Source organism: Schistocerca gregaria, chromosome 7 (assembly GCF_023897955.1).
Source record: "Schistocerca gregaria isolate iqSchGreg1 chromosome 7, iqSchGreg1.2, whole genome shotgun sequence".
In the NCBI taxonomy this organism is placed as follows: Eukaryota; Metazoa; Arthropoda; class Insecta; order Orthoptera; family Acrididae; genus Schistocerca; species Schistocerca gregaria.
In genome coordinates this window covers 104,167,609-104,185,696 of record NC_064926.1, presented here as the reverse complement: position 1 = coordinate 104,185,696, position 18,088 = coordinate 104,167,609, and the positions used below count along the sequence as shown (strand labels likewise).

The 18,088-nt window shown below is 43.3% G+C and overlaps 1 protein-coding gene across 1 annotated transcript in view; it reads left to right on the top strand.

The window, feature by feature from the left end:
• The window catches only part of LOC126282308 (myrosinase 1-like), a 73,085-nt gene that overhangs the window by 46,676 nt on the left and 8,321 nt on the right, over nucleotides 1–18,088 (top strand). Inside the window, exons 8-10 of the mRNA XM_049981963.1 lie at nucleotides 2,672–2,787; nucleotides 11,325–11,459; nucleotides 11,550–11,656. Coding sequence (XP_049837920.1) covers nucleotides 2,672–2,787; nucleotides 11,325–11,459; nucleotides 11,550–11,656 — 358 coding nt within the window. The remainder of the gene's footprint in view (nucleotides 1–2,671; nucleotides 2,788–11,324; nucleotides 11,460–11,549; nucleotides 11,657–18,088) is intronic.

Genomic DNA, 18,088 nt, shown 5'->3' with positions numbered 1-18,088 from the left:
ACGTGGCAGTGTACACCTACGCTTTAAACACACCAACAGACCGAATTTTCTGACACAGTCTGTAGAAAAGACTACAACCGTATGTCAGTGTTCACACTTTTTCTCAATCATTTGTTAAATGAAATGTCATTAAGACTCCCTACTACTCAGCTGCAAAGAATCGAACATCTACAAAGATTTCTGTAGAAAACCTTCAGTGATATAGCACATGTTTTCCAAAGTGCTGAGCCATACAAAGAAATTCTCCCTTGTTCCTTAGCATTGAAGGGAAAGCTACAAATTTGGCAACAAATGGACGAAAATATGGAAAAGTTTCCCATTTGAGGCCTATAAAAGAGCATCGGTGCTGCTAAATATTAGATCTTGAGTCAGCTGCTCTTCATATTTCCTGTAACAACCAGCACTGTGGAGAGATCTCTCTCAGCATTACGCCGTGTGAAGAAATATCTTCTCAGTAAGATGACAGAAGATCGTTGAAACGGACTGGCAGTGTTGCATTTCCATCAAGGTATTGCATCAATGAAGAACGATGAAGAACGGTATCTTCTGTAGGAAACTTTCTTTGCATCATATGTAATAGTAATGTGATAAAATTACGACTGCAGTAAAATCATATCTCTCTCTCTCTCTCTCTCTCTCTCTCTCTGTTTCTGTGTGTGTGTGTGTGTGTGTGTGTGTGTGTGTGTGAGTGTGTCTTCATGTTAAAATTAGACCCATGAAGCCTTTAAGGACTTCTTCACGCTTCTAATATATGTGTCCCCCATCCCTCCGCAGAGAAATATTCTGCATCTGCCCCTGTTTTGGCTACTGCATCATCTAATTCAAATAAGCGCAAGTCAGTGAACGGTCACATCTCTGCTTTTTCCTGGACTTCGTCCATTGGCTAGTGAACAATAGCGAGCGCTTCTATTCAGTTACATTACCGGTAAAAATGTAATTATGTTGCCATCACTTTCTTTTTCTGAAGTTGAAATAATCACTAATCCTTGAGAAAAGGGATCTTCCCTTGAACAGGCTAGTAAGTATCCGCAAAAGATAGTGTTACATATCTGGTGACACAAATAAGATGTTTACCATTAATTGTTCCCCAGAGGAATCTGGGTCACCATGTTGGCGCTGGGCTGAGATTCTGTGCAGTTACACGCAATTTGTTCCTATTTTGTTATTGATGATTTCATACTAACTTCTCATCTAGACTACCAAATATTCATATGAGTATTATCAAGCTGTAATTGTAAGAAAAGGCAGCTACGTTAAATACTACTCTACTTGCAACTGAATACGACACAGTCGGTTAGCGTAATTCTGAATTTCATTCCGTCAGCTGTCGACACAGAGAATGATTTCCGAACTGCTGTGTCTTGGGTTACCTGACTCATGAATTTGAGTCCATGCTCAACTTGGTCAATATCCTTTTTCCTACTGTTACTTTTCGTTCTTTTTGTGTTAACATCAGCATTACAAACTGAGAAACTCATCCACAGAATGTTTTTCGCTTTCATAGAAGAACTATATCCAGTGGTCATGCTGCGGTCAATACGAGTAGATAATACTTTTTCAGTGTTTAAAAATAAAGAAGTTTTATTAATAATTACATGTTCTAAAAATTACTTTCACCCTTTCTGTACGTTTGTTAAGACCTTTTTCTTCCAAAATTACTTATTACATTGTACGATCTCACGTGCCATGCGCATGATATGGTGATAGTTATCGCTCACAGAACGCGTACTGGTGTGTGCTGATAACGATATATAACGTTCGGCGAACATCTAAAATCCTTAGTACTGTGTTTTGCAGGTGTATATTGGAGGTATAATAATCACGATACAAAAGGAATTTAAATACAACGAAAAATGGCAGAAATCGTTATACAAAAAAAGAAAGAAAAGAATTTTATTGAAAGCGCTTTTAAAACAACGGCTCTCTTATTGCCTTTCACGAATCTGCACATCTGCTCAGAAAGACACAAAAGTAGTTTCTGTAGCAGCCTCAAAATAACAAACCCGCTACTTCGCTAAACTGAAACTCAATTTTATCCTCCTTTTTCCGAAAATACTCTACCACACCAACCAAAGTCATTGACAAGTGGGCGATAGCGCCATGAAAGTTTGTAGTAGCCTCTCCCTCTTCTATGTAACGGTATTAAAACGACTATACTTATGTCATTTGGATGGGAATTTACTTTTTTCTATCCGAGTTATGCTGCACACGCTATTTTTACGCTACACTGTTATTAAAAAAAAACTCTCATACACGTTGTTTGATTTAATACCTTCTTTCTGGATATATCCTCTCTCATTACTCAAGAATTCTCACTTTTCTAGAACGCAAAGTCCTTATCGTGTTTAAATTTTTCTGTCGGGTAGCTGTCACTGCTGTGCATCGGATTCACGTGCAAGAAAATAGTAAGGAAACCAACAATCTCGTCCATCTCCGCATACAACCGTATTAGCTGGCGTCAGATAAATTTATAATTCTGTTCAGACAATCAATTATAGTAGTAATATGTGTTAGATATTATTTTTACCTATAACAATTGTAGTTTAGATCACTGATAGTTACATATCTGCTACCCTGAACTAATTCTGTACTTTGTTTTTATCTCTTCATGTTACATTACGAAGTTGTGTGAATGTATTTGAAACATGTCCGACGAATAACTATGTTGCAGGGTCGGCAGACTTTATCGGGCTAAACCACTACAGCACGGAGTTTGTGACGTCAGGTGTGAGTGGCATATCGCCGTCGAAAAGCCGCGACTCCGGCGTAATCACTTCTCGGAACGAGGTGAGCTGCTGCAGTCGCCGGAACCTGTGACAACAGCGAGATAGTCGACAACACTAAACCAAAGTACACTCCTGGAAATTGAAATAAGAACACCGTGAATTCATTGTCCCAGGAAGGGGAAACTTTATTGACACATTCCTGGGGTCAGATACATCACATGATCACACTGTCAGAACCACAGGCACATAGACACAGGCAACAGAGCATGCACAATGTCGGCACTAGTACAGTGTATATCCACCTTTCGCAGCAATGCAGGCTGCTATTCTCCCATGGAGACGATCGTAGAGATGCTGCATGTAGTCCTGTGGAACGACTTGCCATGCCATTTCCACCTGGCGCCTCAGTTGGACCAGCGTTCGTGCTGGACGTGCAGACCGCGTGAGACGACGCTTCATCCAGTCCCAAACATGCTCAATGGGGGACAGATCCGGAGATCTTGCTGGCCAGGGTAGTTGACTTACACCTTCTAGAGCACGTTGGGTGGCACGGGATGCATGTGGACGTGCATTGTCCTGTTGGAACAGCAAGTTCCCTTGCCAGTCTAGGAATGGTAGAACGATGGCTTCGATGACGGTTTGGATGTACCGTGCACTATTCAGTGTCCCCTCGACGATCACCAGAGGTGTACGGCCAGTGTAGCAGATCGCTCCCCACACCATGATGCCGGGTGTTGGCCCTGTGTGCCTCGGTCGTATGCAGTCCTGATTGTGGCGCTCACCTGCACGGCGCCAAACACGCATACGACCATCACTGGCACCAAGGCAGAAGCGACTCTCATAGCTGAAGACGACACGTCTCCATTCGTCCCTCCATTCACGCCTGTCGCGACACCACTGGAGGCGGGCTGCACGATGTTGGGGCGTGAGCGGAAGACGGCCTAACGGTGTGGGGGACCGTAGCCCAGCTTCATGGAGACGGTTGCGAATGGTCCTCGCCGATACCCCAGGAGCAACAGTGTCCCTAATTTGCTGGGAAGTGGCGGTGCGGTCCCCTACGGCACTGCGTAGGATCCTACGGTCTTGGCGTGCATCCGTGCGTCGCTGCGGTCCGGTCCCAGGTCGACGGGTACCTGCACCTTCCGCCGACCACTGGCGACAACATCGATGTACTGTGGAGACCTCACGCCCCACGTGTTGAGCAATTCGGCGGTACGTCCACCCGGCCTCTCGCATGCCCACTATACGCCCTCGCTCAAAGTCCTTCAACTGCACATACGGTTCACGTCCACGCTGTCGCGGCATGCTACCAGTGTTAAAGACTGCGATGGAGCTCCGTATGCCACGGCAAACTGGCTGACACTGACGGCGGCGGTGCACAAATGCTGCGCAGCTAGCGCCATTCGACGGCCAACACCGCGGTTCCTGGTGTGTCCGCTGTGCCGTGCGTGTGATCATTGCTTGTACAGCCCTCTCGCAGTGTCCGGAGCAAGTATGGTGGGTCTGACACACCGGTGTCAATGTGTTCTTTTTTCCATTTCCAGGAGTGTATTTCGTCAAATTTAACACACAATCAGAAAAAAATTAGCAGACGTTTTAGGATGGGTGGATTGATGGGGCTGACGGGGTTAAATTACGAGGTCATGGATCCCTCAATCCATTGTGCGTAATGCACGGAATAGTTCCCAAAGAGGAAGAACGTAAAAGACTAATCCCAATGAACACCACTGTATCCAAGAATCAAGAAGATCAAGAGACAGAAGCAAGAAGAGGCGTGAGCGGGACAAAAGGGCGAATGCGGGGAAGCTGCTCCGGCCAAAACGCAGCTGGAAACCCCCGAGTCATGGTACGCGGTGGGAGGGGGGATTGCATCCAACTGTGGCTTCCACGCCCTCCATTGCCACAGAGAACACCAACTACACGTAGAAGCTGGCAAAATCTCAGGGAAGAGGACGACGACGACAACACAGTAAACCAGCGACGGATGCACCTTCTCCAACGTTCCCTGTCGACTGCGGCGGTAACGTCAAGCAACTTTCCCCCAACAACTTCATCCAGTTGTGTTGGAGAGTGCGCCTAACTGGAAGGAATATTATTTGTACGTGTATTCTAGCATCATTTCGAATTTAAAACTGTTTTTAGTGACTGTTTTTCTGTGGCGGAATTTAACACACATACAGTAAAATTTAACACTTTTAAACTTGCCTTTTGACAATACTCATAGCGCAGTATTACGAGATATAAATATGTGTATATAAAACCTAAGAAGATATTTTGAACACAATAAGGACACGAAAAAATACTCTTTTACTCGCTCCTGTGAACGGGAACGCGTTATGCAGATCTTGGTGCCGCTCGCGACCATCTAGAAAAGAGAACCTGAAGATGCCTAAATAAGGCGAAACGTGTCGTTGAAAAATAAAAAACTAACATTTCAACCAAGACTGTTTTTAACCAATAAATACTGCATTTTTTAAATGTCAACGTAGTTAGTAATAGCCATGGAGGCAGTAGGTCTTCAACAGGCAAAAGTAAGTTAATAATTTTTTTTTCCTCCGTTACAGCTAAATTAACTTCATTCTTGTCAGGATATTGCTCTCAGAGTTCCTCTGCCTGAGCAGCATTGCTCCTGTCTTCAAGCACGAGAAAAGGAAATTAATGGTGACCCAGTTTTTAACAAAGAACTTTTTCTACTGTAGCAACCTACCGTTCAAAATTACTGCAGTACTGTACTACAAGTATCTGTATTTTAAGTAAGAAAAGTTTCTGTTCTTATAACTTGCATTCTCCTTCTCGTTCTTGGTGTACACCGCAGTCACACTAATCTTCAACTGAATACGCTTGACCGAATGACCGGCGTGCATTTTCTCTGTGTTAACGTTTGTCCACTGTCACCTGTATCAAGTGGAATGGCTTTGCCCCGTGTACCGCCACTCAACGTTAGTTTTGTGTTAAGGTTTGCAACAAAATCATGTTTACGTGAATACGACCTTGAAGACAGGAAGCGTGTAACCGAATAAAAAGTATAAGATGCTATTAAAAAAAGACCTACTGCTATTCATATCTTTGCAACGGACAAAGGCAATCATGCAGGGTACTTTCCCCCTCTAGCTAAACAGCACTTGTATCACGCATTTTTTTATTTTACTTCTGAACGAAAAATTATTTGTGGTGGTCAAAGGGTTTAAAGAACGACGTATAAAAAATTCTGGAGCATTTGTAGGAGATAAAAACACTTCCATATGTGACGTAAATGTTACCAGTGCGCAGGGGTTTGTGAAGAATCTGATGCCACTGATGTTCAGAGACGGTGTTCAAACTGCCGTGTGATGAATACTGCTTTAGACGCGTTGCCGAAAACGTCGCCCTTTTACTTTAACTCTTTGAGCCCCAGTGGTTTCTGCGTGAAACGGCTAGTTTATTAACTTTTTAGGTACCAATGCCTTTCGCCTGAAACCACCGATGCTTTTGCATGACAGACACCTCTAGTGGTACACTGAGGAACTGCATTGTAGCAGCGTTCAAAGCAACGGTCGGTGCAGAGATCGTGCTACGTAATTGTGGGAGATTCTGATAAGCAGTTTTCCTTATAGCGACCATGTTGAGGAGATCATTGACAGTTGAAGTAAGAGTATCCGATTTATCGTAACATAAATTTCAGTATGTACTACGCCTTATATGAGTATAATCGAAATGAAGCCACTGGGACAGAGTGTAGTTGCCATACAAAATTTATTAAATTTTAGGCCCACATAGATAATATTGTGGGGAAGGCGAGCCAAAGGTTGCGTTTCATTGGCAGGACACTTAGAAGATGCAACAAGTCCACTAAAGAGACAGCTTACACTACATTCGTTCGTCCTCTGTTAGAATATTGCTGCGCGGTGTGGGATCCTTACCAGGTGGGACTGAAGGAAGACATCGACAGGGTGCAAAAAATGGCAGCTCGTTTTGTATTATCACTTAATAGGGGAGAGAGTGTGGCAGATATGATACGCGAATTGGGATGGAACTCATTACAGCAAAGGCGTTTTTCGTCGCGGCAAGATCTTTTTACGAAATTTCAGTTACCAACTTTCTCTTCTGAATGCGAAAATATTTTGTTGAGCTTAACCTACATAGGTAGGAATGATCATCAAAATAAAATACGAGAAATCAGAGTTCGAACAGAAAGGTTTAGGTGTTCGTTTTTCCCGCTCGCTGTTCAGGAGTGGAATGGTAGAGAGATAGTATGATTGTGGTTCGAAGAACCCTCTGCCAAGCACTTAAATGTGAATTGCAGAGTAGTCATGTAGATGTAGTAGATGTAGATTTTGGTTTGTTATTTAGGACTATAATTTGTTCTAGACTTTCGAGTTCATGGAGATTTCGAGATGTGGGAGTTTGTCTAGGAAAAATGCGACTTTGCTTTCAAAAATATCACATGAAATGATAAGTGGTAGAAAACTGTACGTCTCAGAGGTTCCAATGCGAAACCATCGCCTTAAAACAACTGATTGTTTACCTTTTGCCAGTTTAATCTTATATGCCTCGCTTACTATGATCATAAAGATTAATTTACTGAAAAAACTAATGTTTTATTCCGGCTGCTACCACCTCCAAGACAATTGATAGTTTACGTTTTGCTAATCCAGTCTTCTATTTGCTGTTTGCAATGGTAATAAAGAATAATTATGCGACAAATTTTATTATTACATATTTTTAATACTGATGGTGCTATATTTCCCACGAGGATATGCTCGACAAGAAATAATAAGACACAGCTAAACAGGAACAAGTATTTATTACGAGCACAATAGAGAGATTTAACAACAAATTAAAAAAATAATAAAACTTCTGAGACACTAAGAGACATCTGCCTGGAACACACTGTGAGTGAATGTAGTGGAACGTGAAGAGTCCGCCACTGATAATCCTTAAAGACGAACGTTGAACGTTCGTCGTAGTTGGCCAGCAGGTACATCTCGTGATATCGCTGGAAAGTCGTAGGTCCCGGTGCGGTGGGTTCCGACCTGGCTCTGTGCTGATGGGCTACTAACAAGGGAACCTCCCCATCGCAGCCCCCTCAGATTTAGTCATAAGTTGGCACAGTGGATAGACCTTGAAAAACTGAACACAGACCAATTGAGAAAACAGGAAGAAGTTGTGTGGAACTATGAAAAAAATAAGCAAAATATACAAACTGAGTAGTCCATCCGCAAGATAGGCAACATCAAGGCTAATGTGAGCTCAGGAGCGCCGTGGTCCTATGGTTAAAGTGAACGACTGCGGAAGGAGGGGCCCTTGGTGCAAGTCTTCCCTCGAGCGAAAAGTTTATTTTCTGTACTTTTGCGAAGTTATGATCTGTCCCTTCGTTCATTGACGTCTCTGTTCACTGTAATACGTTTAGAGTCTGTGTTTTACGACCCCACCGCAAAACCGTGCGATTAGTAGACGAAAGGACGTGCCTCTCCAATGGTAACCGAAAACATTTGATCGCAAGGTTATAGGTCAACCGATTCCTCCACAGAAAAACACGTCTGATATATTCTATACGACACTGGTGACGGCACGTGCGTCACATGACAGGAATATGTTGTCGATCCACCTAACTTGTACAGTTGGCGAATGGGTAAAAAGAACCTTCTACCTTGCCCGATTTAGGTTTTCTTGTGGATATGATAATCATTACCAAAAAAGTGATGAAAACATAAGAGTTTGTCACACAAACTGCAACAAATGAATGCAACACTTTCCCAGTGGCATAGTTTTCCCTGTGCTCTGTCAAAATATATGTTTTTGACATTTTCAAATTTTTGCTGTGAGTAGACAGTCAAATCCTGCATATGTCCAAGCAAATCTGAACATGCACTGGAATTTTGGAGAGCGAAGTTGATTATATAAAAAATTGAGTTTTTCACAGGAGGGAAGACTTAAACCAAGGACCTCTAGTTCCGCAGCTGCTCACGCTAACCCCCGGGACCATCGCGCTCGTGAACTCATGTTCTTCTTGATGTTGCCTATCTCGCGGATGGACTACTCAGTTTGTATATTTTGCATATTTTTTTTCATAGTTCCACACAACTTCTTCCTGTTTTTCGATTGATCTGTGTCCATTTTTTCAAGGGCTATCCACTGTGCCAACTTATAACTAAATCTGAGGGGGGTGCGATGGGGAGGTTCCCTTGTAAGAGCTGTCACACAAATCGGCCCAGAGCTCCGGTAGAGCGAAATGCCGATGTATTGGCTTGCGCTGCTCTATATAGCCGGGGCGCGGAGGAATTCGTGCCGATGCAGTTCCGTTGACGTGACACGGCTGAGGAAATAGGTCCCTGGCACGGAGGACCTCTTGTGGCGCTTGTCCTGCCGCCTGCCGTCCTTACTGTGGTCCACGCAGTTCGGGGACGCAGCGCCTTGTACATATGCAAGCCCGTGACGCTTCGGTGACTGAGGGGTCGCCGATCCCTTTCGGCCAACAGGGGGCACGTGGCAGGTGGAACTCAAAGGGCTAATACGTAATTGGCATCTGTTTGCTAATGATTGTCCAACAAACAAAAGTTAACCAGCTATTTCACGAATAGCAGTTGCAGCTTCTGCCAAATCGACAACCAGCTCTTCTGGAGGGGCTATCAGAGTCTCATACAGCAAACACCTCTCTCCCCCAGCTGTGCAGTATCGTTAATGGACGACATTTTCAGTAACACCTCTGAAGCAATACTCATCACAAGGCACTTTGAACGCTGTCTCACTAACGCCAAAGCCTTTAAGGATCCGTAGCAGAGAAACGGTGCACGTGCGACATGTTTGCCACACAAAAAAGTATTTTATTCTTAAGTACTCTATATAATCTAAAATTTTGTATATGTAGTCTGTTTATACCATATATTAAAGTTCCACGTATTCTGTCTATATATGGACGGATTTTGATATTTTTTTCACTTATTGACGATGGGGTTTCAGTAACAGAACGATTGCGGCAATAGGTTGAAAAAATTTGCAATGAGGAGTTTCTAAATGCTCTTAATAAAACCTGTACAAGGGTCCATAACATCACCCACCTAAAATGAACGAAGCATTGAATAAAATGAAAAAAAGGTGACTGAACCAGACGATCTATCTCCAGACCTGTGGAAGTTAAAGCACTGGGTTTCAATTGAGTGACTGACCGGTTTCTTCGACAAAATTACTGAAGAGGGAAGGATTCCAGCTGACTGGACATGAACTATAGCTCCATGAACTATAGCTCCAGTTTGGAAACAGAAGAGTATGCCAGCTAAATGTGGCAACAGTCATCCAATGCACCGTCCATAACGTACAATGAAGATCTCTGAACGCATCATCGATAAAAGAGTGCTAAGATTATCAGTCCATGTGGATTCGTGAAGGACTGTGGCGCGACAGACGCTATCCATACTGCTCGCCAGGTTATTGAAGAACACCGTGAGAAGTCAATGCACCTACACCTCGCCTCCCTTGACCTCGAATAATCCTTTGACCGAGAGCCACACGAATCTATCGGCTTGCCTTGTGGGAGCATGGAGTACCTGAAGAATTAGTAGAATGGGTCAGACGTCTCTACTATGACCCAAAGAGCAGGACACAGTGTTACTGGTCTATGGGGCGATTTTTCTGTTTCTGTAGGAGTGCATCAGGGATATTCTCTCCCGCCTCTGCCGATCATCACAGTCATGGGTCCAGTCATCAGGGATATGCAGACGGCCGCACCCTGCACGTTGCTATATCCTGATGACGTGCTACTGGCCTCTTAAGGTAACACTGACAGGCAGTGTCAAGCCCAACCCAGGAACGATGACCTTGCAGAAGTAGGTCTACGACTGAACATACAGAAAACGTAGTACCTCACTACAGATCGTCAGGTGGATACCATCAACTACCAGGCTCTACAACTGCAGCTGATCGATACGTCAGTGGAGAAATCTCTTCCTGCGTGAGCAGCACGTGGCTCAAGTGGCTTTCTGTGACTGAAGCACCTGTGATCGGAAGATTCTAGACAGGTTCAAGTCGAAAGTATACCGATTTGTAGTCTGTCCAGCTACACTGGGTGGTGCTGAATGCTGGCCTTCAACAAAAGAAGATTTGCTGTCATGGAAACAAAGATGCTCAGACAGGGATCTGGATTAACACTGCAAGATCATGTCACAAATGAGCAAATGAGCAAATTCTTATGTTACATGGAATAGCACCAACAGCAGAAAAGATGAGAAAAAGCCGTCATGTCCTTACATCAGAGGCATCGATGAGTGTGAAGACTGGTTTTAGTTTGAGATTAAGTGGTAAAAGGCCAGTGCGACGACGTAGGCAGTGATGGCTTAATGCCCTACATGCAAGATCGTACCTCGATCAGACCCGAATGTCATATAAAATGGTGACAGAGCCAAAACATCGGAACCCAGCAGCATGTAGGACATATGTTAAGGAAGGAGAACACACACACACACACACAACACACAAAATGGAGAGAGAACTAGGGATACAGTGTGAGCGTATGAACTAAGCTGAAAGTAAAATGAATGATTCCAATGTTCACATCAGTCACTCACAAATCTTAAAAAGACAGGATGGAGAAATCATACATAAAGAATTTTCTTTTTCTTTCAGGAATCGCCCTCTGGATTCCGAAGATTGCTGAACTGGATTGCTAATGAATACCCTGGGTACCCGATAATTGTAACTGAGAATGGTTGGAAGGATTCAGGAGGACGTAACGACACTGACAGGATCAATTACTACATCGTATGTAACACTCACTGCCCTGATCCGTAGTCCAACTTACGTCCTGCCATCCTCAAACTCATATTAGTTTTACTTTTTTTTGCTCTACAGGGTTTCTTGGGAGCTCTCCTGGAAGCTGTGAACACGGACGAAGTTCCAGTGATCGGCTACACAACGTGGTCTCTCATGGACAACCTGGAATGGAATTTGGGATTCACGTGAGTAATGCTTGTACTTACATATACTGAATGTCTGTGTCCATCATACACTTCATCTAGTAAACGTACCATGGCCTGTTGCTACTGTGTTGCATCTCCTTCAAAACAGTCCCCGTCTAACACACCTACTCCAACGGTGTTTCCACTTTTGGAAACATGCCTGGAATTTTTTTTCCTAAAGTGTGTTAAGGACGCTCTTCATATTTGCCTGGATGTCCTCAATCGAGTCAAATCGCTTCCCTTTCAGTGAAAATTTCAGTTTAGGAAACAGGCAGAAGTCCGCAGGGGCCAAATCAGGGGAATATGACGGTTGTGGATGCACATGAATTTTCAATTTGGTCAAAAATTCAACGATGGACAAGGCACGATGAGCCAGAGCATTGTTATGGTGTAGCACCCAACTCCTGTCTTTCCACAATACAGGCCTTTTCTTCACACCTTTTCGTGCAAACGATCAAGGACACATTTGTAGTATTCCTCGTTAGTTATCTGTCCTCCAGGGGTAAATTCATGATGCACAATACCGGAAGAATCGAAAAAAATCACCAGCATTGTCTTCACCTTCAATCGACTTTGCCGTGCTTTTTTCGGTCGTGGTGAACCTAGAGTCTTCCACTGTGAGGACTGCACTATGGTTTCAGGATCATATATCCATAATTCGTCACCTGTAATTACCCTATTTAACAAATCTAGGTCATTTTTAGTCCGATTAATCAGTTCTTGGCACACTTCAAGTCTGTATTGTCTCTGGTCACTTGACAAATCTTTTGGAATGAATTTTGCAGACACTCGACGCATGTTCAGATCTTCAGTTAAAATTGACTGAACTGTATAGAAACTTAAATTAAGTTCATATGCCATCTCCCTAATTCTAAGTCTACAATCAGAGTGAGCTAAGTCGTGAACTTTCACAACATTTTCATTCGTTTTTGAGGTGGAAGGACAGCCGGACCGTGGTTCATCTTCAAATGATTCACAGTCATTTTTAAATCTATTGAACCAGACAAAAACATTTGACTGCCACATACAATTTTCTCCATAAGCTGATTTTAATAGTTCGTAAGTCTATTGTACAATTACAAGCCCATTCTTTCCAATCACACCTCGTACCTACTACCAACTGCTGAATGCTAATTTATTGCTCTTTTAATGTTTACCTGTTGGGAAATATTAGCAATTAATTATGTTGCTCGGCTAATGCTTCGCGCCAATTATTTAATTTGAATATGAATTAGAAAAGATGTAGCCAAATCCCGAAGTCGCAAGCTCTCGAGGCTTCATCATGCGCCGGAAAAAATTCTGTACCAGTTCACTTCGCAATTACATGGAACAAAAACAGTTAACATTAAAAATTTCTCCTATCTGTCAATAATCCAATGGCAAGTGAGGCAGGAATGCGCCCAAGCTCGACAGTCCCTCTGGATTCCTGGCCGCACAGCCTTGCTCGCTACTAACTGTTGCTCGAATGCCAGTATGAGACTGGCTACGCATTGCTCGAAAAACTATGTGCCAAAATTTATGGGCGTTGTTTGTCCCGGGACGTATCGCACCAGGTACTCATGCCACAATGTGCAACACAAATACATCGCAGCTCCTGGAGGGGGGGGGGGGGGAGGAGGGGGGAGGGGGGGACGTATTTACTTTAGAGTAAGTTGTATAGTGCTGTGTCCTCGTGTTGCTTAGCCGCTACATCAGCCCACGACACAGCCTCTACGCTGGGGCAATTTTGCGACCATCAGTTTGCGAGAAGGCTGTTTCTACCTGAAACGTGACGCTGGTCGGTGTTAAATTGGGCAATATATTCCGCTTTATTACACTGCCACGGTGAGCCAAGACTCGTTGCGCATTACAACGAACAAGTCAGTGGTCTGTAGTCAGTAAAAGCTGTAAAATATCTTCCTTCGACAGACGACCGAAAATGTTTAATGGCCGCTATATTGCCAGGAACTCGTCATCGATAGCACTTCATTTCTTCTGCTGCCATCGATCGTGGACCGTGGACCATCCACTCTCTGCGGCGCTGATTGCATTTTGGTCGGCGTCCACCGTTAGATCCAATGGGGCACTACTACGTGGCCGATCCGACCGTGCCACTTGTACCAAACATGGCTCGACAATATGAAATGCCACTTCACTCGCCAAAGTCCAAGGTGCCTTCCGACCACCAGCATTAAGGCCAGTCCACACGCGACGATCTGTCTGCGCACATCACATCTGCGCAGACAGATCGTTGCGTGTGGACAGAAGATTTGCACCAACCTGAGTTGTGTGCAAACCTGGAAGCTGGAGTTGGAGGTTTGAGCAAAACCTCTCAAATCTGTGGGTTCAAACCACATCTGCGCAGACTGAATAATTAACTGAACGATCTTGGAGAAAGAGCTGTGTTTCTTCGCGTACGTTCTCTTCTCCCCACTAAAAGAATGGTGATGTGCGTGCAACCTTAATACAAAAGCAATAAAGTCACAGCTGTTCCACTAAATCTATCATGTAAAATTCAAAGACGCATACACATTGTAAATGTAACTGTGAATGGACCAATGGATGCCTTCAAATGTTTCACAGTTTCAAGGACAAAAGCAGTGTTATGCTTCGTTTGATGACGTGTTAGGACTTCTTATAGTTTAACTGTTAGGGTGAAAGCTTCAGAGTCCACGCAGATGTCTGAGGCGTAGATGAACCAGCGCAGGCGGCTGCCGGTGTTGTATGCTGTACCTGTGGAATGCTCATAACTTTTTGATACGTATATATTTACAACGCAGTGGCCAACATTTATCAAGAAACTAAACTGGGATGCCTGAAGAAATTTTTGGTGCAAAATAATTTCATATTAAGCCAAGCATACGGAAAAAAATTGCTGTGTTATCGACGTCGTCAAATTTTAATCTTGTCTTCTCCTTTTGCCTTTATCACGTACGTACACAGATGGTTATTATCGGATGTGTTAGAGGGTGGCGGTATGCCCTCCCCGTACCCAGCTCTTGATCTCTCCCCCCAGCCCCCAGCCCCTGGAACAGATTATGTTCACCCTGTGGTCCCTGCGCCTAGTGTTATCCATGAGAAAATGTGCGAACACTTTCTAAATTTTTGTGACTCGTGTAATTGAGGCCAGAAGGGGGTATTCACCTAGTTGTATGTGGGAAACCGCCTAAAAACCACTCCCAGGCTGGCCGGCACACCGACTCTCGTCTTAATCCGACGTCCGGATTCGCTCTGGGACCGACGTGTCCGTTCGAATGCTGGAAGCGACGTGCTAACACGCGCATCTATCCGGATGTGTATTTCGTGAAATTTTATTGTAGCTGTTGTAATTATGTTTCCTGCGACGAGTTACTCTTGCTGGTACTTACTATATACTGGAAGTCTATATACAGTATTTTTTGTTTTGGAATGGAAAGAGGATTGGGTGGAAATATTCGTTATTGGTTATTTCAATGGAGCATTCAGTCAGCGAACAAATTGGCCATAAATCATCCTTTATTAGCCGTATATTCGACTGGTAATGTCCTTATAGTATTATTCACTTTTAAATATTATTTTATTGCACAGTATTATTAATATTACTGATTTTATTATTTCTATAGAGAACACAATGAGGTAGGTGTATGAGTCGACCACAATATTATTGTACCTGGGGGTGAGGGTGCTTCGGTCGTCTTATCGTGAGTTGTTATCGTAATGTTTCACCAGGACCCTCTGAACCACTTGGCGGTATATGGACAATTGCCATGTAGTCATTCACAGTGCCGTGAGTTTTCCTTAGTTCCCACAGTACTTGTTTACTGTACCGTCACTGTGCGTTTCGATAGCGACCAACGGAGGCCAAGTGCAATAATATTGTGGTCAGATAAAAAGTAAATGCCTTTATCCTCGTTGTGGATAAAGCATGTGGAACATCCTCAGGTATAATTTCTCCTTTAGGTATATAAGACAATCAGATAGTCATACATGTGCCCTCTTTTGGATAAAACAAGGAGAACATAATCAGGTACACATGTTTGTATCCTTCTTCCGGCAAAAAATGCAGAACATAGTAAAGTGTACGAGCATGTATTTTTCTACCGTAGACATTTATTTTGTTCTTAAGATTCATTGAAGTAAGTTAAAATTACCAAGACACAGTCATCCATATCTAAATTTTCTGCTCTTGTATTTATTTGCGTGAATTAGATTGTAACTACACAACTGAGTGTACTAAAGCATTCAAAGGCAAAAAACAACCTGCCGAACATTTTCGATAACGTCTTTAAACTGTTGTGGATGGCTGTTGCTTTCGTACGTTACAGAGTCTTTTAAACGACGGTTAAGGATGTGCTCACAACATAAGGATCGCCCCTCTACACTACATTCATTGAATGTAGGCGTCTCATATAAACGTGACCTCTGGTTGATTGGTTTGTGGGAGGGCACTAAGCAGCGAGGCCATGGGATTAGAGAAGGACGGGGAAGGAAGTCGGCTGTGTCCTTTCAGAGGAACCCTCCCGGCATTTGCTTGAAGCGATTTAGGACAATCGTGGAAAACCTAAATCAGGATGGCCGGACACGCGTTTGAACCGTCGTCCTCCGGAATGCGAGTCCCGTGTGCTAACCATTGCGCTACCTCGCTCGGTCATTGTTATATTAGCAAAAGATGGTGCATGCGACTTCTGCGCCAAGTTATGATTATTTTTTCCATTACACGTGAGCAAAAATTTTTGGTTGTAGGCTGGAAGTGATAGTCCGATTGTTCTAGTGAGGTCCGAACTTGCTAGCGTAAGTATCTGAAAGTTTTTATTTTTATTTTGACATACTTTCTAAGGTCTTTAGATGATCACTGGAGGCTCTTTTACCCCTTCCATTCTAGCAGAAATCTAGACCTAGTTCAGATGAGTTTATGCACAACGTGCAACGTGGAACAAAATAGTCTTGTACGCGGTTACTGGCACTAATTTCAAAACCACTGATTAGCCAATGTCAGACTGCATCCTACACGCACGATTCATTAAAAGTCATGGATAGGTGTTTACAAGTGTCAGATTTCAAACAGATATCTGGTGCAGAAAATTCGTTATTCCGGAATCTGTAGCTAGGTTTGCTATTACCGCATAGACAGACGTATTACAGAGGTTGTTCCAAAGACACCGGAATACTTTGTAGTATGTAGCAGGAAAGGATAATAGCGTCATTATAGTTTACATATAACTTTCTCGTCGTAAAATTTTAAGCTACAAACCCTAATGTTTTGGAGATGACAAGGTTTCTTATGAGAAAGAGGTAACCATAAACTGTAATGATGTCCAGCTAGATCTACAAAATATGAACCTGCTGCAAAGGGTGTCAACTAATGCTTAACGTTAAGTTCTGGACTTCACGAAATCTTAAATACGATTAGACCTTTGCCAAAGCGATTGAGTCTCAACAATTAGTTGGAATGCAAAGTAGAGCGATCGCATGGCCGCAGTTGTAGGTGAAACAAGCAGTTGTCTTTGTGAGACTGGAAGCTGAGGTTTATCTGTGGAAGAAATTACTCTTCTAGCGTCTGTATAGAATTATTCATAAGTATCTCCGGGTTTTCAGAAAACTAGAGACATAAAGAAAAATTACGTCTATCTGTGGGTATGGAATCTCTCCTAAATCCGATTCGTAACACACGCTATGGCATAGTTGCACTTGGGAGAAGGAGTGTCAGAACGTGTAAACAACTTACACGAGCCGGAAAAAATGGGAACACTGTGAGAAACACGCGCTTGAACATAAATGCAGACCTGTAGGTTTCACTGTTGTATTTGATAGCGAACAGCCCCTGTAGAATGTCCTTCACACGTTGGAAGTGTTCTGTGTAGTTGTGAGTGCATTATGTCGGAGCTATGTGAATTCGAACGTGGAAAAATTCCTGGTGCTCGCATCGTGAGTGCTTCAGTAATCACACTAGCCGAAGTTTTCGGTGTTTCAAGAGGAACCGTATTGTAGATTTATACCGCATACAGGGGAAGCGGAAAAACATCACTCGCTAAGTCACAACGCGGACGAAAATGTATGTTTAGTGATTGTGAGAGACGGTAATTGAAGAGTATTGTGATACAAAATGAAAGGTCATTGTGATACAAAATAAGGAGACGACAGCTGCACAAGTCACTGCAGAAATGAATGTCGCTACGACGAGAATTCTGTGAGCACCAAAACAACACTAAGGGAGCTCCACAAGCAGGGAATTGCAGGGCGAGATGGAATTCTAAAACCACTTATGAGTGAGGCAGACGCAAGATATCATAAAAGATGGACTATGGAGTAATGGAATAAAGTCATTTGGTAGACTGAGTCTTGTTTCACAACTTCTGACCGAAGTTACACCTCATGAGTGAAACATGGTGGGGGATCGGTGATAATTTGGGAAGCCATAACGTGGTAATCGGTACGTCCCCGCGATCACTCTGCAAGATCACATTACTGTCAACA